The sequence below is a fragment of the Macaca nemestrina genome, chromosome 18 (genome assembly GCF_043159975.1).
Source record: "Macaca nemestrina isolate mMacNem1 chromosome 18, mMacNem.hap1, whole genome shotgun sequence".
In the NCBI taxonomy this organism is placed as follows: domain Eukaryota; kingdom Metazoa; phylum Chordata; class Mammalia; order Primates; family Cercopithecidae; genus Macaca; species Macaca nemestrina.
Window position 1 is genome coordinate 3,943,433 of NC_092142.1, and position 23,916 is coordinate 3,967,348.

At 53.1% G+C, this 23,916-nt stretch overlaps 2 protein-coding genes across 7 annotated transcripts in view; both read right to left on the reverse strand.

Moving 5' to 3' along the window:
* Positions 1–9,387, reverse strand: part of LOC105467860 (NLR family CARD domain containing 3) — a 38,587-nt gene extending 29,200 nt beyond the window's left edge. For all 4 annotated transcript variants that reach the window (XM_011717640.3, XM_024788505.2, XM_011717638.3 and 1 more), the window contains exon 1: positions 9,095–9,387. The gene's annotated coding sequence lies outside the window, so the exon portion shown is untranslated. The remainder of the gene's footprint in view (positions 1–9,094) is intronic.
* Positions 9,388–13,090: 3,703 nt separating this feature from the next.
* The window catches only part of LOC105467858 (SLX4 structure-specific endonuclease subunit), a 29,735-nt gene continuing 18,909 nt past the window's right edge, over positions 13,091–23,916 (reverse strand). For 2 of the 3 annotated variants that reach the window (XM_071084018.1, XM_071084019.1), the window contains exons 12-15: positions 21,087–23,395; positions 16,971–17,073; positions 14,989–15,408; positions 13,091–14,599 (exon numbers count right to left, since the gene is read on the reverse strand). In XM_071084018.1, the coding sequence (XP_070940119.1) occupies positions 14,245–14,599; positions 14,989–15,408; positions 16,971–17,073; positions 21,087–23,395 (3,187 nt within the window). In that variant the 3' untranslated portion in view covers positions 13,091–14,244. Of the gene's footprint in view, positions 14,600–14,988; positions 15,409–15,647; positions 15,737–16,970; positions 17,074–21,086; positions 23,396–23,916 lie in introns of those variants that run through there. The other variant, XR_011616264.1, reaches the window with a different exon arrangement.

The following is a 23,916-nucleotide window of genomic DNA, read 5'->3' on the forward strand; positions in this document are numbered from 1 at the left end:
CCATTGCACTCCAGCCTGGGCAACAGAGTGAAACCCTGTCTTAGGAAAAGAAAAAGATAGGATTTGAATTGACATTGCCTCATGTGCATGGGTCCATGTGGGTAATCTGAGGTCCTTTAGATCCTTCGGTAAAACTTTATATTTTTTCTCACCTCGATCTTGCCAGTTTCTTATTTGCATCTAGGTATTTTTAAAAATGGTTTTGTTGTATGATGAATATTGTTGGTATAACAGATGATTGACTTTTGTTTATTTTATCTCATGTCTCATCAGCGTATTAAATACTCACATTGGTTCTCATCATTTTCCAGTTAATTTTCTTCAGGTTTTCAAATTACTTCAGCAAGGCTGGGCACGGTGGCTCACACGCATAATCCCAGCACTTTGGGAGGCCGAGGCAGGCATATCACTTGAGGTCAGGAGTTTGAGACCAGCCTGGCCAACATGGCGGAACCCCATCACTACTAAAAACACAAAAGTTAGCTGGGTGTGGTGGCGTGTGCCTATAATCCCAGCTACTGGGGACACTGAGGTTGGAGAATCGCTTGAACCCGAGAGGAGGAGGTCGCAGTGAGGCGAGAATTTACCACTGCACTCCAGCCAGGTGACAAAGAGAGACACCATCTCAAAAAAAAAAAAAATTCTTCAGCAAGAATAATTTTTATCTCATTTCTGAGGTGGTAAATGAGATAAATTTTATCTCATTTATCTCATTTTTTGAGGTGGAGTCTTGCACTGTCACCCAGGCTAGAGTACAGTGGCATGATCTCACTGTAGCCTCTACTCCCATGTTCAAGTGATTCTCCTGCCTTAGCCTCCCCAGTAGCTGAGATTACAGGCATGCACCACCATGCCTGGCTAATTTTTATATTTTTAGTAGAGATGGGGTTTCACCATGTTGACCAGGCTGGTCTCGAACTCCTGACCTCAAGTGATCCTCCCGTTTTGGCCTCCCAAAGTGCTGGGATTATAGGTGTGAGCCACCACACCCAGCCCAAAATCTGTAACTCTTATTTTGAACAATTTTACCACATTGGCCTATCCCTTCCCTGGAGCAGTGAAGTTGCTGCAGCCCTTCTTCTTTTACTCTACACTAGACCAGGAGTGGTTCTTGCCCAAACTGTTAGGTGTGATGTTTGTGACAGATTTCTAGTTTTCTTCTCCAATGGAGGAAGATTTCTTGTGTTCTGTTACCATTCAAATACTATTATGTAATATTTGCTGAAGGCATACTGTGTTCTGGATTTTCTGTTAAGCACTATATTTCCATAATTTATTTCTCATAATTCTCAATACCATTATTTCTCCCATTTTATTTTATTTTTTTTTATTTATTTTTTTTTTTTTGAGACGGAGTCTCGCTCTGCCGCCCAGGCTGGAGTGCAGTGGCCGGATCTCAGCTCACTGCAAGCTCCGCCTCCCGGGTTCACGCCATTCTCCTGCCTCAGCCTCCCGAGTAGTTGGGACTACATGCGCCCGCCACCGCGCCCGGCTAGTTTTTTGTATTTTTTAGTAGAGACGGGGTTTCACCGTGTTAGCCAGGATGGTCTCGATCTCCTGACCTCGTGATCCGCCCGTCTCGGCCTCCCAAAGTGCTGGGATTACAGGCTTGAGCCACCGCGCCCGGCCTATTTCTCCCATTTTACGGATGAGGACACTGAGGCTCAGAGAGGTTAAGTGACTTGTCCAAAGATACATAGTTGGGAAGTGGGAGTTGGGATAGAAACCAATTCTTCACTGACACCAGTGCTTGTGCTGTATAATCTACTGCCTCTTAAGGTAGTTTTATGCTTTGTTTTGTTTTTTTGTTTTTTTTTTGAGACAGAGGCTCAAACTCCTGACCTCAAGTGATCCACCCACCTCGGCCTCCCAAAGTGCTGAGATTACAGGTATGAGCTGCCATGCCTGGCCACATTTTTTTAAAATGAGGAATGTCTGTTAAATTAGCAAATTATTTTTTAGCATATATTGATATATGATTTATTTCTCTTCATTTATTCAACCAGCAAATATTTATGGAGAGCCTGTTGTATGTTCTAGGCCCTGGGGATGTGAAGGTGACCAAGTTAGATCAAGTCCTTGACCTGGGGTTTGACAGGTAAGGAATAATGACAATGGAAAGGAAAACAAGTCAATAAGCAAGGCAGTTTCTGCTGGTGGTTAGTGCTGTGGGTGGAATAAACTGTGAGTGACAAAGAGGCCTGGAATTCTAGGAGGAGGGGGAGCAGAGGTGGTAATTGGGGAAGACTGCTGTGAGAGGCCTCTGAGAAAAAGCATCTAGGAGCAGAGAGGGCGAGAGAGAGTCATGCAGAGAGCTAGGGGAGGGGCATTTCAGGCCAAGGAAACAGCAGGAGCTTAGAGGAAATGCTGTTGGAGCACAGTAAGTGAGCAAGTGGCACCACCCCCCTGGGATGGGAAAGCCAGTCATCGCTGTTGTAAGGAGTTTGGATTTGTTTTAAGTGTGGTGGGGAGCCACTGGGGGGAGTGACATGAGCAATGGATATCAGATCTCTCCTGGAATCCATGAGCTACACGAAACAATTTTCTGATATTGAACCAACTTTGCATTCTAGAATACAATCTTCCATTTATATTATTAAATAGAAGATGTATATATTCCATATATGTAAAAAATGCATGGGCTAGCACAAGAATAGATATGTAAGTTAATAGAACAGGATATAGAGGCCAGGAACAAATATATTTATATTATCTACATATTAAGGAGTTTGGTAACATGACAAAAATAGCATTTCAAATCAGTGAAAATGGCACTGGGGCAATTGACCAGCCTATGAAAAATATTTTCCAGCTCTACTTCACATTAAACACAAAATTTATTTTCAGGTCTACTAAGGAGTTAAAGTTGTAAACACAAAACCATAAAAGCACAATTAAAAAATATGAGATAGTATTTTAAAATATTATTTGGGTAAAGGCTTTTTACAGTGAGACGTAAAACTCAGAAGTCTCAGCCTGGGCAACATAGTGACACACCATCTCTACAAAAAAAAATAGCTGGGCCTGGTGGTAGACATCTGTGGACCTAGCTATGGGGAGGCTAAGGTAGGAGGACCCCTTGAGTCCAGGAGGCTGAGGCTGCAGTGAGCTATGATCGTGCCACTGCAATCCAGCTTGGATGACAGAGCAAGACCCTGGCTTAAAAAAAAAAAAAAAAGAATTCATGAAGAGGGAGACTAGTATATTTGCCTTAATTGAATTAAAATATTAAATATTTAGTTTGATATTAAATAATTAACCTATTTATAAGTAATAATAGATGCCATAAAGTTGAAAGAAAAACCATAAGCCAGGAGTCAACACTTGTAACATACATGAAATATATGAACATCCTTAATATATAAAGAATGGTGATAAATCAATAATAAGTAACCAAATAAAATTATGAACCCCAAATGAAATAGAAAAAAGGACACAGAGAATTCATCAAAGTATAAATGACCAAGATATTGAAAAGATGCACAATGTCACTAAGGATCAAGAAAAAAGCAAAAGAACAAACTATCATTTTTCATATGTCTCATTGGTGAATATTATAAGAACATAACAGACTGCATTGGTGAGAATGTGGAGGTAGTGGGAATCTTTTTTTTTTTGAAACAGGGTCTCACTGTGTCACCCAGGCTGGAGTGCAGTGGCACGATGAGGGTTCACTGCAGCCTCAACTTCCCTGGGCTCAAGTGATCCTCCAAAGTAGCTGGGACTACAGGCGCATGCTACCACACCCAGCTAATTTTTATATTTTTTGTAGAGACAGGGTCTTGCCATGTTGCCTGGTCTGATCTGCAACTTCTGGGGTCAAGCAATCTTCCCACCTTGGCCTCCCAAAGTGCTGGAATTGCAGACATGAGCCACTGTGCCAGGCCTGTAGTGGGAATCTTTTTTTTTTTTTTTTTTTTTTTTTTGAGACGGAGTCTTGCTCTGTTGCCCAGGCTGGACTGCAGTGGCCGGATCTCAGCTCACTGCAAGCTCCGCCTCCCGGGTTTACGCCATTCTCCTGCCTCAGCCTCCCTAGCAGCTGGGACTACAGGCGCCCGCCACCTCGCCCGGCTAGATTTTTGTATTTTTTAGTAGAGACGGGGTTTCACCGTGTTAGCCAGGATGGTCTCGATCTCCTGACCTCGTGATCCGCCCGTCTCGGCCTCCCAAAGTGCTGGGATTACAGGCTTGAGCCACCGCGCCCGGCCTGTAGTGGGAATCTTAATACATAGTGGGTGGAAGTATAAATTAGTATAACAATTCTGGATTATAATTTACCATTATCTATTGTCATGAAATATCTTTTGTCCTAGAAATTCCACTTTTAGGAATTTATCCTAAAGAAATATGTGACCGGGCGCAGTGGCTCACACCTGTAATCCCAGCACTTTGGGAGGCTGAGGCAGGCAGATCATGAGGTCAGGAGATCGAGACCATCCTGGCTAACACGATGAAACCCCGTCTCTACTAAAAGTACAAAAAATTAGCTGGGTGTGGTGGCGGGTGCCTGTAGTCCCAGTTACTTGAGATGCTGAAGCAGGAGAATGGCATGAACCTGGGAGGCCGAGCTTGCAGTGAGCCGAGATCACGCCACTGCACTCCAGCCTGGGCAACAGAGTGAGACTCCATCTCAAAAAATAATAAATAAATAAATAAATAAATAAATAAATAAATAAATAAATAAAATAAAAATAAAGGCCAGGCGCAAGTGGCTTACGCCTGTAATCCCAGCACTTTGGAAGGCTGAGGCAGGTGGATCATGAGGTCAAGAGATGGAGACCATCCTGGCCAACATGGTGAAACCCCATCTCTACTAAAAATACAAAAATTAGCTGGGCGTGGTGGTGGGCACCTGTAATCCCAGCTACTCAGGAGGCTGAGTCAGGGAATTTCTTGAACCCAGGAGGCAGAGCTTGTAGTGAGTCAAGACGGTGTCACTGCACTCTAGCCTGGGCGACAGAGCGAGACTCTATCTCCAAAAAAAAAAAAGAATCAAATATCTAGGAATAAATGTAGCAAAAATTTGCAAGACCTCTATACTGAAAACTATAAAACATTACTGAGAGAAATCAAAAAACATTGAAAGGAGGTATGGAGGCTGGGCGCCACGGCTCACCCCTATAATCCCAGCAGTTTGGGAGGCCAAGGTGGGTGGATTGCTTGAGCCCAGGAGTTTGAGACCGACCAGCCTGAGCAACATGGGCAAAACCCTGTCTCTATAAAAAGTAGAAAAAAAAAAATTAGCTGAGCACGGTGGCACATGCCTGTAATCCCAGCTACTCAGGAAGCTGAGGTGGGAGAATCGCTTAACCCTCACCATCGAGGCCACAGTGAGCTGAGATCTCACCACTCCACTCCAACCTGGATGACAGAGTAAGACCCTGTCTCAAAAAAAAAAAAAAAAAGTTAAACTAGCAACTATCTAAACATTCAAAGGTATGTCAGCCCAAACGAAGTGGTGCTGCTGTCTGCCTGATAGGCCAGAGGCCAGGACACGGGAGCCTCTGTCCTTCTCTCCATTGTGTGACATTAGGGTGTGGCCCAGGTGGACACAGTCTCCTGTTGGATGTCCAGGTGCACCCAACAGGTGACCAGCCCTGCTGCTGGGGGCAGGAGTGGCCTGGAGGATGAGAGGACCACACGGAAGAAGTCCTAGCTCAAGGCCTCTCAGCGCTGGTGGGGCATCATCTGGAGTCTTATTGATTGATTTAAAATTTTGGTGAAATACACATAACACAAAATTTACCATTTTAACCATTTAAAAAATAATTTTCCTTAAAAAATAGAGACAGGGTCTTGCTTTGTCACTAAAAAATAAAGACAGGGTCCTGCTTTGTCAGCCAGGCTGGAGTGCAGTGGTACAATCTTGGCTCACTGCAGTCTTGACCTCCTGGGCTTAAGCAATTCTCCCACCTCAGCCTTCTGAGTAGCTGGGATTACAGGTGAAGACCACCATGCTTGGCCCATGGTAACCATTTTATCTTTTATTTTTAATTTTTAACATTATTATTATTATTTGAGACAGAGTTTCACTCTGTTGCCCAGGCTGGAGTGTAATGGCACCATCTCAGCTCACTGCAACCTCTGCCTCCTGGGTTCAAGCAATTCTCCCACCTCAGGCTCCTGAGTAGCTGGGATTATAGGCACCCACCATCAATACCATTTGTATTTTTGCAGAGACAGGATTTCACTATGTTGGCCAGGCTGGTCTGGAACTCCTGACCTCCCAAAGTGCTGAGATTACAGGTGTGAACCACCGCGCCTGGCCTTGTGGGGCATGGTTTTTAAATAACCGGTGCTCCCCCTGACCACCCAGAGATTTGATTGGTCTGGCTTGGGCCATGTGGATCTAGTTTAAACTCCTCAGGTGATTCTAACCAGAGTTGAGAACCACGGGACCTGAGTGGGGCTGGGAGAGGAATGAGGGAGGGACAGTGCTGGCAGGAGTCAGGGGCTGGGGCGAGGCAGGACTCACATGTGCCTGGGAAGGCGGGGCTGGGGCTGGCAAGCACCCCTGCCTCTGCGGCCTCATTAGTCTCTCAGTGTTGGGGGTCAGCACTCCCTCCTGACCAGACACCCCTCTTTGTGGCCCCACGACCTTGGGTCCAGGGTTGCCAGATACAGCAAATTAAAATACAAGACAAAGCTGGGTGCAGCTTTGTAATCCCAGCACTTTGGGAGGCTGAGGTGGGCAGATCACCTGAGGTCAGGAGTTCAAGACCAGCCTGACCAACATGGTGAAACCCCATCTCTACTAAAAACACAAACATTAGCCGGGCGTGGTGGTGGACACCTGTAGTCCCAGCTACTCTGGAGGCTGAGGCAGGAAAATCGCCTGAACTCAGGAGGTGGAGGCTGCAGTGAGCTGAGATCGCACCACTGCACTCCAGCCAGGGTGACAGAGCAAGGCTGTCTCAAAAAATAATAATAAAATAAAAATACGAGATACCCACAGATACTTAAATTTCAGATAAACGACATAATTTTTAGTATAGACATAGCTCATGTCATACTGGAGACATATTTCTACCAAAGAAATGGATTATCTGAAATTCAGATTTGACCGATTGTCCTGTATCTGATCTGGCACCCCTACTCAGGCCCCACTCAGACGAAACTGGCTTTCACACTCGGACACTTTCCCTAAAAAGGACAGAGGAGGGGTGAACCAACCCCCACGTTGCCAGAACCTCCCAGGGCTAGCCCCAGAGGCTGATGGGGGTTGGTGACCTGGCTGCCACCACTGCCAGGCCCTGCACACAGCCCTGACATCCGTCTGGCAGGCTGGAGCCTTCCACAGACCTCTCAGCAGAGTGAGGTCGCGAGGCCGCAGATGCCACTATGGACGGTCAGGCAGCCCCTGTGAGTGCGGCTGAAAGACAGACTGAGGACAGGTGGGCCTCGGGTTGCTTTGGGGGATCTGAAGACCAGAGGTCGATCCACAGCTGGTCTGAGCTGCCGTGAGCAGGGTGAGGCCAGAGGGACGAGTAGGTGCCACTGCTGCCTCCTCCCCGGGAGCCTCCCAGCTAGCACCAGGGTTCACCCCTAGAGCTTTGTCTGTGGGCAGAGGTGGACCTGAGGCCTTCCTGGTGTGGTGTGGGCTCAGGCGCAGTCCCTCAGGCTCTGCGAATGGGCTGCTGCCTCATTCCTGAGAAGCCTCAGCCCTGACGGACTCGCCGCCTCTGCCCATCACCCGCCCACCTGGTCTGTGCCTCAGTCCTCACGGGGACCTGCTGGGTCCTTTCCTGCCACTTGGCGCCCAGGTGGGACCTCCCGGTGCTGGCCGCCCACCTGAGCTGCCGGTATCTCCCGCTGCGGCTGCTTGGACAGTCCTTTCTTCCCACACGCTGCCCCTCTCCCCTCCCAGGGCCTCGAAATTCAGGACTCGGTCCTCTCGAGGTGGCCCCAGCGTCATCACTTGAGCTCAAAGCCTTCCCGAAGGAAGAGGCACCTGCACCTCAGGGCCCCACCCTGCTCACTGCACGGACCCCTAGAGTCCAAGGGGTGGAGAGGCCCAGCCCTGGGGAGCCCAGCACCCTGGCACAGAGCGGGGCGTCGTGCAGCCTACAGCCTGTGATGGCTGACAGTGAGCCCCAGGCTTGGGGGGCACCTCCAGGGAGGGGACCAGCAAGGACACCAGGGCCCCTAGAGCCTGGCCACAGGGGAAAACCCTGCAGCCAACACCTAGGCTGGCCCAGGGCAGTGGCAGTTCTCCCAAGAAGGCCTCCGTGGTTGCCATCTCTCTCGAGCCTTGTCTCACCCAAGGCTGTGGCCGGGAGAGGCCCTGGGGCTGCCCACTCACCTGGGGGCGGCGTCTGCACCCTCCCTGCCGCTCATGACCTTGCCCCTCCTGTGTTGTCACCTCCATCTACAGGTGGGGAGCTGAGGCCCAGAGAAGTAAGTAGCCTCCCATGGGGGGTCCCAGTGCGAGGAAGGGTGTCCGGGTCTGATGATTCCCCGGGCCGTGGCTCAGCATCACCACCGCCTACCCCCAGCACCTTCAAGATGCTTCCTGCTCCTCCTGGGCCATCACTGGCACCTGGGGGAGCTGGGCTTTGTCCCTGGACCTGTCCTGGGCTATCCTTAGGCACATGTCTGTTTTTTTTTTTTTCTCTTTTTTTTTTTTTGAGACGGAGTCTCGCTTTGTCACCCAGGATTAAGTGCAGTGACTCGATCTCGGCTCACTGCAACCTCCGCCTCCTGGGTTGAAGCAATTCTCCTGCCTCAGCCTCCTGAGTAGCTGGGATTACAGGCGTCTGCCACCATGCCTGGCTAATTTTTTTTTTTTTTGTATTGTTAGTAGAGATGGGGTTTCACCACGTTGGCCAGGCTGGTCTCAAACTCCTGACCTCAAGTGATCTGCCCGCCTTGGCCTTCCAAAGTGTTGGGATTACAGGCATGAGCCACTGTCCCTGGCCACGTCTGTTTTTTCTACAGCATGAGCCAGTCCTCCCCCCAGAGACACCTTGGAGTCTTGTGGAGTCTCCCGAGTCCCCCTCCCCAGAGTAGCTCAGGCCTTAAGGCCACCATCCTTCCTGCTAGCATCCCTTCTCCCTCCCCTGCCCTGCACTGAGGTCACCTGGACCCAGCTTACCTCTCCGGCCTCAATGCTGCTCCAGGGACACCAAGACTGGGGGGCCTGGGGGCTCCATCTCCGTGTTCCTGGGCTCAGCCCTGCTCCAGCTGGGTGGTGGTAGATGCCCTGGGGATCCCTGTGCCAGCCCGAGTCCTCAGCACCAGGGATCAGGGCGCTTCCCACGCCAACCGACCGACCATGCGGCGGCCGAGAGTAGTGTAGCCCTGACCTTCTGCAGCCCCGCCGAGCCCACCGGCTGTCCCTGCAGCTCCGGGTCCTCACCTCTTCCTGTGCTGGGCTCCACCTCAACCTTCCTTCCTGTCTGATTTCAACAGCCAACAGCCTCACAGACACATCGAGGAGCCAGGGCTCCCAGGCTTGGTCACCGCCCTCCTGTAAGTCAAGTGTGGCGGTGATGCTGGGGGTCTTGACTCTGGGACTGTGTCCCTGCAGGTGGCATGCTCAGGATAAAGTGGCCGGTGCCAAGATTGTTGAAACATCACCTCCATCCCGCCACAAAGGAAGCTGCCCTGCTATCGATAAATGCTTGTTTTCAGGCGGGTGGTGGTCAGGAAATCAAGTGAGCAGCCTGAGGTCACGCAACTAGAGGGTGACCCCACCAGGACCGAACTGCGCCCTCCCACCTCCAGGCCACCCTGTGGCCTGCCCTATTTATTTATTTATTTGTTTGTTTATTTATTTATCTAAGACAGAGTCTTGCTCTGTTGCCCAGGCTGGAGTGCAGTGGTGCAGTCTCAGCTCACTGCAACCTCCCCTTCCCGGATTCAAGAGATTCTCCTACCTCAGCCTCCTGAGTAGCTGGGATTACGGGCATGCACCACCATGCCCTGCTAATTTTTGTATTTTAGTAGAGGAGGGGTTTCGCCATGTTGGCCAGGCTGGTCTTGAATGCCTGACCTCAGGTCATCTGCCCGCCTTGGCCTCCCAAAGTGCTGAGATTACAGGCGTGAACCACTGCACCCAGCCTATTTATTTTTTGAGACAGGATCTTGCTCCGTCACCCAGACTGGAGTGCAGTGATGTGATCTCGGCTCACTGTAGCCTCCACCTCCTGGGGCTCGAGTGATCCTCCTGCGTTGGCCTCCCAAAACACGGAGATTACAGGTGTGAGCCACTGTGCTCCCCCTTTGAACACCTCTTGCCTTCTTTTCTCTCTGTCATTCAGTAGGCACCTCTGACTCAGCTGTGCCCCATAACATCTTCCTGTGACCAAAGGGCTCCCCAGAGGCAGGTCACCTGTACCCTAAGAGGAAACAGCAGAATGTCACTGTCCGCAGCAAGGGATCCCACTCGGCGCATGGATGGCCTGCCCTGACAGGGAAGGGCGTGAGGGGAAAGGACATGGCCCAGAGCAAGCCACGTGAGAAAAATTACAATAAAGGAAAAGTATGGGACATCCACCGGGGACAGGGAGCAAGCAACATGGGGCCACTGAGGGAAGCAGGTGACAAGGTGGGAGCCAAGGGACAGGGGTCTTGGGGTCTGAATTTTCCTCAGCAAGCAAGTGGGAGCCTGCGATGGTTGTAGAGCAGGAGAACAGTAGGTCTGGACTCATAGAGCAGCTTGTGGCTCAGGGGAGGTGGGAGGGTTAGCTGGCTCCCCAGAGCCTGTGTGGGTGATGGGGGGAGGGAACTGAGGCAGGAGACCAGAAGTGCTCCTGCACATTCCCCTGCCTGCCTTTTTTCCCTCCTTCCTCTCCCTCCCTCCCAACAATGCTGAGCATGCAGGAACGTGCTGGGTGCTGGGAGGACACCATGGCCCCTCGAGAAGGCTGCCTGAGGCTCCAGGCAGGCAGAGTGCAGACCCGGCAGCTGCAGCCTCGGCTGTGAGGAGCAGCAAAGGCGCCTGAAACCAGGCCGCCCACAGGATGTTGGAAACCGCAGGGCCCGGTGGGTATCTGTCACATGAAAGGGGCCAAAGGCTCACTCTGCCTCCCTTCGTGGCTCACGGGGGATGGATGTGGAGCCTGAGAGGACACAGCCTCCTCCATGGGATCTTGGGGAGCAGCCCAGCCCCTGTTCCTCCCTCTCGCAGGAATGTCCATCAGTCCACACAGGGCTGGTCCCGTTCCCCACTCTGCCCGCTCTGCTGAGAACCAGATGGGCCGTCCTCCTGGCTCCTGGTGGAGGAGGAGGCTGGGCTGGGGGCTTCCTAACTGTTCTCACTCTGAGGCTTTCTCTCCACCCAGAGCTGGGGTCAGCCGGACAGGCAGTGGCCTCAGCCCTTCCTAACTTGGCGACAGCATGAGGCCCCTGCCTGCAGGCTCTTTCTCTGTGAACCTCCTCGCCTGGGCCCAGGCTGGGCTGTGGCTCCCCTGTAACTGCCTTGAGGGGCCGTGCCCAAGCCATGCCGGGTTCGGGCCACCAAAAGTGGAACAGGCCTGAAGGCCTCTTCACATTACAGTGAGGCAGGGACAGACCCGTTTTCTGATTTAGTTGTTACCAATGAAAGTTCTGCTGCCAGCCTTTTTTACCCCCTTTAGAAATTTTGTTAATATTGTTTTCAAAATAGAGACTTGGCCTCACTATGTTGCCCAGTCTGGTCTCAAACTTCTGGGCTCAAGTGATCCTCCTGCCTTGGACTCCCAAAGCACTGGGATTACATGTGGGAGCCACCGTGCCCGGGCTGCCAGCTTCCTTCTCAGTCACACGTGGAAGGGAATTCTCTCCCGCCTTGTCCACGAGGAGGCCCCATCGCCTGCCAGCCTTCCTGCGGGTGCTGTGAGAAGGCATTTTCCATCTGTCAGCTGGACCTGGTTTTATGCTGCCTGGGTCAGCATCATCCCCGTGGCAGGGGCCAGGTCTACTCCTGGATGCCACCACACCTCTGTGGGCTCCTACAGTGACTCCTTCAACCCCTTTCCCTCTGGAGGCATCAGCTGCTTCACAGCTTGTTTCAGGACAAGGAAATGTTTCTTTGTACAGGTTCAGGGCCAGCATCTAGTCACCTGGCCGGGTGGCAGTGCATAAACTGAGCCTCTGCCCAGTGTTGGCCCATTGGCCCAGGAAGTGTCCAGCGTCCCCAACTGAAACCAAGGTCACTGCGAGGCTTGGATCCAGTCCCCAGGCCATGCCTCCCCCGGCCTTGGACTCACACTGCACTCAAGGCTCCTAACCTGGCTTGTTAACTACTTGGAACCCCTCCCCCAACCGGTCTTTACCAGCCCTGAAGTTCTGAACTTTCAAGTCATGGCACACAACACATGCGTCCAAACCACAAACCCTGCGACGCCGGACAGGGGCCCTGAGTGCCCCACCTTCACCACTCCCTCCTGCTTCCCTAACACCAGGGAGGGGGATCAGCCCATCAAGGAAGCAGCACGTGATGCCTTCCAAAACAGGCCAGAGGCCAGCCTCAGATTGATCACAGCTGATCTCAGGCTCTAAATTGTCCGCCCCGGACACCGTAAGCTGGGAAGCCGGGGCCTCTTCACTGGCTTACGTGCCAGGACACAGTATGTGTGCCAGAAACCACATTTCACCCCCTAAATTCTGCTCAGCCCTAAGATGCAGCTCACAAACCCCAGTTCTGGGAGGCTGTCCCTGACACGGCCCTTCAGGCCACCGAAGCCCAACCCCCCACCAGGCCAGGATAGGCCAGTGTCTGTCTCCTCTACTGGACTGGACGCATTGGTAAAGGCACGTGGTGACTCGGTGAGTTGTGTGGTGGGCTGGGTGCCGCGGGGGTCTGAGTCCGCTTTTCTAGCAACCCCCAGCTGAGGCAGCTGCTGGGGGTGCTTGGGCCCCACTTCAAGGAGCAGGGGCTGGAGCTTGGCACCCGGCCAGGGCTCTGTTGGATGTGGGTGTGGGGATTAATGAACATCTGCATCTCTGGTCTAGGAACTGAAATAAGGAGAGAGCAGGCCCAGCTTACTCCGAAGGGCAGGTGCAAGGTGGGGGCTTCCGCAGGCGTGGGGCGGGGGCTCAGGGCCACGGTCTCTCCAGCTCCCACCTGTTTCCCTCTTGATCTTCCTGGAGTGTGGCAGCCAGGAGATTTTAATAAAGCCTTTTTGGTTTATTGCACATCATATAAAACTGACTGCACCGTATTTGAAACAGACGAGGACATTCACAGGGATGGAGAGACCGAGGTTTCCTTCTTTCCTGGCCCTCATCTTCCTCCACACTGCTCCTGAGGCTGGAGGCAGCTTTAACCCAAAGAGTGGAACCCGCTAGTGAACATGTTTGTTTTGCGGGCATCAGAGTTGTTCTGGGCCCTTGTGCACTGTCCAGTTGGGAGACTGCTGGTAACAATGACAAGCGTCCGGGTAGCACGGCTGGCCAGGAGAGCTGCACCTGGGCTGTGGCAGTGCAGGGAGTCTGAGGACACCTGGTCTCAGGCTGGTGGTGGCTGGGGTTGGCCTGAGTGCTAAGGAGGACGGGCCCAGGCTGCTGGGGCAGGCTGGACCTGATGTCCATCTCAGAACAGACGTGTGGGGCAGCTGTGCCCAGGACTGGTGGGCTCAGAGGGTGGCAAATGTGGCAGAATAGGCCATGCCCTGGCCAGCTGGTGATGGCCCACTGCCCCCTGGGACACCTGAGGGCCCTACTGGGTTAAAGGGAGACACACTGGGCTGGGTGTGGTAGCTCATGCCTGTAATCCCAGCACTTTGGAAGGCCACGGCAGGCGGACTGCCTGAGCTCTGGAGTTAGTGACCAGCCTGGGCAACATGGGGAAACCCCATTTCTACTAAAATATAAAAAATTAGCTGGGCGTGGCAGTGTGTGCCTGTAGTCCCAGCTACCTGGGAGGCTGAGGCAGGAGAATTGCTTGAACGCGGGAGGCGGAGGTTGCAGGGAGCTGAGATTGCGCCACTGCACTGCAGCCTGGGTGACAGAGCGAGACTCTGTCTCAAAAAAAAAAAAAAAAACCAAAAAGGGAGACACACTGTGGGCATGGACAGAGGCAGGGGCTGGAGTCTCTAAATCCAGTGGGTGACATGCTCCAAATGCCACCTAGAAAGCAGAGCCCAGAGGAGGAAGCCTCGGACTGGGCTGTGGTCATTATCACAGTGCAGAGCTGATGTGGTCCCCAGGCCCAGAAATGCCTGTGGAGGCCTGACCCACACCGGGTGTCCCAGGTCCTCCCTGCAAATGGTGGAGGTGGGGGCTGCTGATGGCGGGGTGGGGTGGGGTCGGGACGCCCCGTCAGTTCCGCGCCGCCTTCTTCTTGCTCCGAGGCCACCGCCTCCTGCCCTGGAGCTTCTCCCTGCGGGCAGCGGCGGTGGTGAAGGTGATACAATGGGTGTCCAGGAAGTCCAGTAGCCTGCGCGAGGATACACGGAGGCCGTTCTGCTTCAGCTCCGCCTGCAGCTCCCCCAGCTCAAAGGGCTGGTACAGCAACACCTTCTGGTACAGGGCCGGCTTGGAGCGGATGTAGCATCTCAGCGCCTCGTCCGTGTCCGCCGCCTGCACGGCTGCCTGTGAGGCGCTGACCACCTCCTCACCTTCCTCCTCTTCACCTGCAGACTCAAATGCCGCTCCAAACTCACAGGAGGAAGAACTGAAAAGGGCCAGACCAGGATGTTTTGCACCTGAGACCAGGTGCCTCTTTAAAGGAAGGAGGGTGTCTACAGGTCCCATGAAGCCTGGCCTATGGCACAGACGATCCCCAGCAAGGCAGGACGGGCCTGAGAGATCCCTGCAGGCTACTCCAGTGGGATCCTGCCCCAGCCAGAAATGTCCAGCGTGTGGGGCGGGAACCAGGAGGCCTGTGCAGGGCTGGGGTCAGGGAACCAGCCCCCTAAACCCACCTGGTTTTCCCATAGGTCAAACCCAGAAGGTGATGGGGGTTTTTGAAGATTGGCCATTAGGCCTCACTCATGCCAACCCTCACACCCACGGGCCAGAGGATACATGAGGCCACTAACCCCATCGCGTCTATCCTGTTACCTCTGTGAGCTCAAGGAGCTGTCACTGCCGTCCACAGAAGTGGCCACAGATTCCTGGGAGGCTGGGAGCTGGGCATCATCATCAAGGCCTGGAGGTGCCTCCTTGGTGGGCGACCTGCTTGGGGGTGCGGGTGCGATGCTTTCATGATGATTCCTTTGATGTTGGGGGCCCTTGGTCTTAGCAGGTCCCTTGGGCCTATGGGTCCCAGGTCCTGTGGTGGCCTCCTGCTGGGCATGGGCCCCTGCCCTTGAAGGCTTGTAGGTCTGGGAGGCGAGGGTCTGGCAGCGAGGCGCCTGCAGTAGCGGCTGTGAGGACTGGCTCTCATCCTCAGAGTCTGAGTCCACGGTCTGGTGAGTGTACTGGAATATCTCCTTCAGCTTCAGAACCATCTGGCGTTTAGGCAGAGGGCGGACTCCAAACCTGACGGAGGGACAGGTGGGCCTCAGGACCCACCCACACAGCTGGTCCACACTCCACAATGTTCCCCATCTTAGCAAAGAGTGATGCCCAATGCATTCAGCGAATGGCTTGTGTGACAAACCATAGATGCCTGACTTCTGTGAGCATCAGAGGTTAGTGTCTATTCTAGGCGCCAACTAAGCTTACTCTGAATATTCCAAAAGAAACATTGTCAGCCAGGCACAATGGCTCACACTTACAATCCCAGCACTTCACGCGGCTGAGGCAGAAGGATAGCTTGAGTTCAGGAGTTCAAGGCCAGCCTGGGCAACATAGCAAGAGCCCGTCTCTACAAAAAATACAAAAATTAGCCAGGCATGGTGGTGTCGCCTGGAGTCCCAGCTACGAGGGAGAATGAGGTAGGATTGCTTAAGCCTCGCAGGTTGAGGCTACAGTGAGCCAAGATCACATCACTGTACTCCAGCCTAGGCAACAGTGAGATCCTGTCTCCAAAAATAAAAAATAAACAAAAGATATGCTGCTCCCAGTTCTGAGGGATGGTGGCAGCAGAAGCTTCCCCGGGTGCCCGAGTGTAAGAGGAGTGTCATGTGGATGTGAGAGTTAAATGTTCTTTTTTAAAAAATCAGGCCTCAGCCGGGCGCGGTGGCTCACGCCTGTAATCCCAGCACTTTGGGAGGCCGAGGCGGGCGGATCACAAGGTCAGGAGATCGAGACCACGGTGAAACCCCGTCTCTACTAAAAATACAAAAAATGAGCCGGGCGCAGTGACGGGCGCCTGTAGTCCCAGCTACTCGGGAGGCTGGGGCAGGAGAATGGCGTGAACCCAGGAGGCGGAGCTTGCAGTGAGCCAGGATCGCGCCACTGCACTCCAGCTTGGGCGACAGAGCAAGACTCTGTCTCAAAAAAAAAAAAAAAAAAAATCAGGCCTCCACTAGACATGGTGGCTCACACCTGTAATCCCAGCACTTTGGGAGGCCGAGGCAGGTGGATCACGTGGTCAGGAGTTTGAGACCAGCCTGGCCAACATGGTGAAACCCCATCTCTACTAAACAACAATTAGCCTGGCGTGGTGGCGCATGCCTGTAGTCCCAGCTACTCGGGAGGCTGAGGCAGGAGAATCTCTTGAACCCGGGAGGCAGAGGTTGCAGTGAGCCGGGATTGTGCCACTGCAACCAGCCTGGTGACAGAGCGACACTCTGTCTTTCAAAACAAACAAACAAAAAAATCAGGCCTCCTCACTCAGACTGCTCTGGCTAGAGGGCCATGTCTATCCACACGGAACATGGGGACCTGCTGCCCAGGGGTGACATACAGGAGTCTCATGTGTTGCCTCCCTGGGGAATGGTACGCAGAGAGAACTGGGCGGCTCACCCGGCACCCAGCAGTCACGCATGCTCCCTAAGGAGCCGACTGCAGGCCTTTCTTCCCAAGCCCAAGCCAGCTGCATCCACCAGACCCAAAGAGAACACACAGGGGACCCTTCCGCCCCCAGGCGTGTGAAACCTGGTTACTTGTGGGAGGGAGAAGACCACTGTGGGCAACAAGCTTTGAAGACCACCAACCTATCCAGTTCCTTCTTCAGCACCGGCGTCTCCATAATGGAATACTGTGGCATCGGCGTTATGGGCACTTTGGGAGGCAAGTCCTTCTTCCGATGTACACCTTCTGGGTAAAACAAAAGCAGCACACGTTTTAGCACGAGGGACACGGATTGCCCATGTCTGATCCCAGTAGCGTGACCAAGAGGAATACTGCACTTGAAGGTAACCCAAGCATCGTTTTGCTCCATGAAAGCAACAACAGTCACCCCTTCCGTGTCTGGAGCAGGGGCTTCCCGATGACAGCATCGGTGGCACGCACTGAGGACCACACCTTGTATCACACGGATACCGGCTGAACGTGGCTCCTGGGGCTGCGGAACCCAACAGCCCGGCATGTGACTAAAACTTAGGCATGGAAACTTCAAAATGTCTGCCCTGCAGTGACAACTTGAGGCGACAATGGGCCACACTGATACTCTTCAGACAGGCTTAGACATCAGTTTTGTTTTTAAAAAATAATTCATCCCATCCTGGCTAACATGGTGAAACCCCGTCTCTACTAAAAAATACAAAAAAAAAAAAAAACTAGCCGGGCGCGGTGGCGGGCGCCTGTAGTCCCAGCTACTCGGGAGGCTGAGGCAGGAGAATGGCGTGAACCCGGGAGGCAGAGCTTGCAGTGAGCTGAGATCCGGACACTGCACTCCAGCCTGGGCGGCAGAGCGAGACTCCGTCTCAAAAAAAAAAAAAAAAAAATCATCAATTAAAAAAACCCAGTTAAAAAATGGGCAAAGGATGTGAACAGACATTTCTCCGGAGAAGATCTACAAATGGCCAATAAGCATGTGAAAAGGTGCCGAACATCGTTAGTCATCAGGGAAATGCAAGTCAAAACCACAATGAGATACCACTGCACGCCCACTAGGATGGCCGTAACAAAAAACACAGAGGGCTCAGGCAACATGGCAAAACTCCATCTCTACCAAAAAAAAAAAAAAAGCTGGGTGTGGTGGCCAAAGCCACCAATGTGGGCAGCTGTTTGTGGTTGTTCCAGCTATCCGGGAGCTGAGGCAGAAGGATCACCTGAGCCAGGAAGGTTGAGGCTGCAGCAAGCTGTGAACACGCCACTGCACTCCAGCCTGGGCGACAGAGCAAGACCTTGTCTCAAAAAGACAAGCAAACAAACAACAACAGCAAAAACAGAATAACAAGTGTTGTTGGAGATTTAAAATGGTGCAGTCATTTTGGAAAACAGTCTAGCAGTTCCTCAAAATGCTAAACATAGTTGCCATATGACCCAGCAATTCCACTCCTAAGTATAGAACCAAGAAGAATGAAAACTTATGTCTACACGAAAACTTGCACATGAATATTCCTAAGTGGCATTATTAATAACCACAAAGTAAAAACAACCCATATGTCCACTAACAGATGAATGGATAAGCAAAATGTGGCATAGCATCAGTGGGGTATTAGTCAGACAGTATGCTCAAAGCTGGGGCAACATAGCAAGACTCTGTCTCTACTAAAAAAAAAAAAAAATTAGCCGGGCATGGTGGCAGCTGCCTGTAGTCCCAGCTACTCAGAAGGTTGAGGTGGGAGGATCACTTGAGCCTGGGAGGTCGAGGCTGCGATGAGCTGTGATTGTGCCACTGCACTTCAGCCTGGGTGACAGAGCAAGACCCCTGACTCAAAAACAGGCCAGGCACAGTGGCTCAGGCTTGTAATCCCAGCACTTTGGGAGACCAAAGTGGGTGGATCACTTGAGGTTAGGAGGAGTTCAAGACCAGCTCGGCCAATATGGTGAAACCCCATCTGTACTAAAAATATGAAAAAATTAGCCGGGCATGGCATGGTGATGGGCGCTTGTAATCCCAGCTACTCGGGAGGCTGAGGTGGGAGAATCGCTTGAACCTGGGAGGTGGAGCTTGCAGTGAGCCAAGATCGTGCCACTGCACTCTAGTCTGGGCGACACAGCGCGACTCCGTCTCAAAATAAATAAATAAAAAGGAATAAAATACTGATCCGTGCCACATGTATGAATCTTGAAAACTGCATGCTAACTGAAAGAAGCCAGACACAAAAGGCCACACATTAGTAATACACGGCTCTGTTGATATGAACTGTCCAGGATAGGCAAATCCATAGAGACAGAAAGTAGGTTCTTGGTTGCTGGGGCTGGGGAAGGGGAAGGGGAGAGACTGCCCCTGGGTGCGGGATTTTTGAGATGATGAAAATGTTCCGGAATTAGAGAGCGGTGACAATTGTACAACACTGTGAATGTATTAAGAACCACTGAACTGTCCATTTTAAAAGGGTAGATTTTATGGTATGTGAATTATATCTAAATAAAGCTGTTACTTTAAAAAACAATAGGCTGGGCGAGGTGGCTCATGCCTGTAATCCCAGCACTTTGGAAGGTCGAGGAGGGTAGATCACCTGAGGTCAGGAGCTCAAGACCAGCCTGATCAATATGGGGAAACCTCGTCTCTACTAAAAATACAAAAATTAGCTGGGAGTGGTGGCGGGCCCCTGTAGTCCCAGCTACTCAGGAGGCTGAGGCAGGAGAATCCCTTCAACCTGAGAGGCGGAGGTTGCAGTGAGCCGAGATCGCGCCGCTGCACTCTAGCCTGGTGACACATTAGGAACAGTCAGACTTTGCTGCTTCTCCCTTTTATGACCATGGAGCCCTCTGAGCCCCCGATGAAAGTGGCAGGTTCTGTCTCCTGAGAAAGGCACGATTCTTCCTGTGGCCGCAGCATCATCCTGAAGCCCGCCTCAGATCTGCTCTGTAGCCTCCTGCAGCCGTTCTCACAGCACTGCCTGGGAACTGGTTAGAAATGCAAATTCTTGGTCACCCTCCTGAAGCGAGGCTCTAGGGCAGGCTGGGCCAACGGGTGCTATAAGAAGCTCTCCAGGTGCTTCTGAAGCCCCTGAGGGCCGAGGGCACTGTCAGTCGCCTCATTCATCTGGATTTGGGAGGAAACAGGCCCCCAGGCCACAGGCAGGTGTTCACTCACAGCCTGGCCTTTCTCCCAGTTGTGCTCAGCCCAGCCCAGCCCTCCTGACCCTCCCTGGAGGTGCCTGGATGGGAGCAGCAGCACTGAGGGGGCCAACACCTGGGGCTCTGACTCTCCCCGGGGACTGAAATGAGCAGGGAGGTGGCATTCCTGCACCTGAGGGGACCAGGAATAACGGACCTCACAGCCTCTCACACTTGTCCCACCTGATTCTTTTTTTAATTGAGGTGAAATTCACATAAAGAAATCGTAAAGGGAATAATTCAGTGGTATTAAGTATTCACAGTGTTGTGCAACCATCACCTCTATCCATTTCCTAAACATTTTCAGCACCCCAAAAGGACACCCTGTACCTCCCAAAAATGGGGAGCAGTCACTCCCCATTCCCCCTCCCTCCAGCCGAGGGCAACCACTAACCTGAGTTCTCTCTGGATTTGCCTATTCTAGACATTTCATATCCATGAATGCAGACCTTACATGACCTTGTGTGTCTGGCTTCTCACCGGGCAGCATGTTTTCCAGGGTCGTCCCCGCGGTAGCGCGTGGCAGCGCCTCCTTCCTCGTTGTGGCCAAACACTATTCCGTTCTCTTGATGGGCCGCGCTGGGCTCCCTGTTCATCTGCTGGCGGGCGTTTGGGTTGCTTCCCCCTTTTGGCGACTATGAACAGCGCCTCTATGAACGTGCATGTCTGAGCCCCTGTTTTAATTCTCTTGGATACACAGGTAAAAGTGGGATTGCTGGGTCCTACAGCCGTTCCGCAGTTAGTATTTTGAAGAACCACTCCCGATACTTGCTGAATGAGTCGCGGCCTTCGGAGGTGCCGGCTCCGTGTTCTGGAGAAGGGTCCGTAGATGTGGATTTTAAACATGTGCCCAGGTGAGCACTGGATCCAGGTAAGTCTGGGAGACACTGACTTACTGGCTAAGAAGTGCAGCGTGAGAGCCAGCCTGGCTCTCCTCCACCGTGGAGGGGAGTCTGGAAGGCAGCGGAAGTGTCGTGCCTCAGGTCAGCAGACATTCAGCGCCGCCAGCCCCTGGGTCTCATGACCGACCTCCACACCCACTTAGTGTAAAACAGTAACAAAGACAGTCCCCTTCCCCAGCTCTCCTGGCTACTCACTGGGTGTCTCTAACCCTTCGGGCTTCTGAGCTCCACCGACGCTTAGCATCTGCGCTAGAGGAGGGGTCTCTGGAGGCCTCTGCTCTTCCCCGTCCCAATCGTCCCACAGAGCCGAATTCAGAAAGCTCAGCCTGCTGTTCCCCGGGGAACCCGCGCCCACTTGCGATTTCCTCCGGGCAGCGCAGCTTCCTCGGATGGGGGTGGTGTCCAGGAGTCCTGGGGAGCGGCAGTCACAGCTGTCGGCGGCCTCCTTCATCCTGCGGCTGGGGCTGCTGGTGCTCAGGGGGCCGGTCCGCTCCAGGTTCCAGTGATCAATGGGAATTGGCGAGAGGGGCTCCATCTGCCAGCAGCAGTCGTCGACTGGAATTGGAGGGTCACTGTCCAGCGGGGGGCTGCTGTTGGCCTGATGGGAGGCCACCTCCTGCTCATCGTCACTGTCCCCGACTTCCACCACTTCACTCGCTGTGGTCTGGTTCAGGAAGCTTGGCCCAGGCGGCGAGTGTTTCAGGAACCGCCTGCTGAAGTGGGCACAGTCCCCTGAGATGGGACGTGGAGCCAGCGGAGAGGAGTGCGGGTGGCCCCCAGGGTGGAGACGGGAAGGGCTTTTGTGGCCTTGCCTTCTGCCGTCAGAAGTTCCTGGAGAGATGGGAGTGAGGCAGGAGGACGGTGTCTGGGGCGGTGGTGTCTGGGGCCTGATGACGGAAAACTTCTGTGCAGCCTCGTTCCCTTCCCTGTTCCCTTCCCTGTTTCCTACCGAGGCCCTGGGCGTGTGCTGTGTCACCACCTCCACGGCCAGCCCGCTCCTGAGGCTGCTGATTTGGGTCTGGGAAGAACAGTCGCGGCTTCTGCTGGCCAGCGGGGTGGCGGGCACCAGCCATGAGGTGTCTGTGGTGCTGCCCTCGCCGGGGCTGCTCTCACGGTCGCAGAACAGCCAGGGAGCCCCTCTGCTGCCCAAAGAGCCCCGGTTCTCCGGCAGCGCCCCCTCATCCTCCCGCTGCAGCGCAGCTTCCCTTCTTGGTGGGCTGTGGGAATGTTCCTGATCTGCATCGACGTCAATGACGGTAAACAGCTCACAGGACCTAGCGCTAATTTCTAGAGCTTTCCTTTCTTCCAGAGGATCACTAGAAATGGACTTCATTTTGGTTTGTTCTAGCTCTAGCTCCTCATCCGAGTCCAGTAAGAGGATGACCTCGTCGTCTTTGTTCACTTTGGATGGAGACTTCTGAGACGTGGAGCTCAAATGGTCAGGATTTGACTGGGTTAGGTCAATGGACAGAGATTTTTCTGGGGACATCAGGACCCCCTTATTTCTGCACTCCAGCATGGAGCGACGCTCTGTGCCTTTCTGGTGGCCTGGCTCTTTAGACAGCGTGAGGACGCTCCTGTCCCTTTTCTGCTTTGATGGCACAGCTGGAGACAGCGAGGTTGGGGAGCCCACCTGGGAAGTTCCGCCACGGGACCGGGGTGTTGACAGGGGCAACCCGCTTGTGCCATGAGGCTGATGAGACCCGCGGGGACTCCTGCCCTGGGGAGGCCCCAGTAGGAAGCGGCACGGGTGTGGTGGAGACATCTGCCAGGGAGCCAGGCGATGAGAAACCTCCAGCCCCCTTTCCCTGACAGTGCCACTTCGTTCCTCAGGCTCACTTGTTACTCGGGACAGCTCTGAGATCTCTCCCTGAGTTGATGAGAAGAGCTGTTCGTAATCACCGGCACCATCCGAGTGCGGAAGGGGGCCTTCTTTTCTCTCTGCGTGGCAGCCCCTGGAAGGGGTGGAGCAACTGGAACGGCCAAGCGCCTCCTGCTCGGGGGCCTCTGCTCCCCATGCCCCTGAGCGCTGGCCCTGGGGTGGTGGGAGAGGGCACTGTCCCACCTTCTCCCAGGTGGTGGTGGCCTCATCTCTTCCTGGCTCCGACGGCTCCATCTCCTCCACCTTGTCCGACTGTTCCTGCACCTGGACACTTGCTAGGAGCTGCCCAGAAACCGGACTGCCACCCTCCAGCCAGTCAGCATCCTCGCCAGCACCCACTGCTTTTTCTTCCTGGAGCAGCTTTCGCTGAGTAGCTGCGAATTCATAAATTTCTTCCATTTCTGCTTCATTCACGTTTTCTTGATCTTCTTCGTGGTCCTTGGATTTCAACAAAGTCTCTGCTTCCTCCTCTTCATCTGCCCACATTGACCTCAAGAGTTCCTGGAAATTCTCGGCCCTGCTTTCGCAATTCTCGGCTTCCTTCTCCTCCCATGGTTTGCCCCCTGAGTCCGTGGTGACAGGCACCTGTTCGCACAGGTGAACAAGCTCGCTCACACCAAACCTGCAACATGAAACACCAAGGGTCATCGCCACTCTGCATGGAGATGGTCTCTGGGCACCCCAGTGGGGTGGCAGACCAGAACAGAATCTTCACTAGGAGAAATGACCATGACCCAGGCCCTGCTCCCTTTGAAGATGGAGCCCACACTCCTTGCCAGAAACACCCAGGCCACTTCGTTCCAGAAACCGGAGACTGACAACACTTAAAGCAGGGCTTGCTAACTACAGCTGCAGACATAAAGGGGTGTGTCGGGCTGAATGTAAAGTAACAGGGATTGGCAGAGTTACAAAACTGGGGAGTCTGCTGCCTCAGAGGCTCTCAAGACATAGCGTCAGGGTCAGGCATGGTGGCTCATGCCTGAAATTCCAGCACTTTGGGAAGCCGAGGATCACTCAAGGCCGGGAGTTTGAGATCAGTCTGGACAACATAGAAAGTCTCCATCTCTATAAAAAAATGTAAAAATTAGCTTAGGAGTTCAAGGCTACAGTGAGCTGTGATCATGCCACTGCACTCCAGCCTGG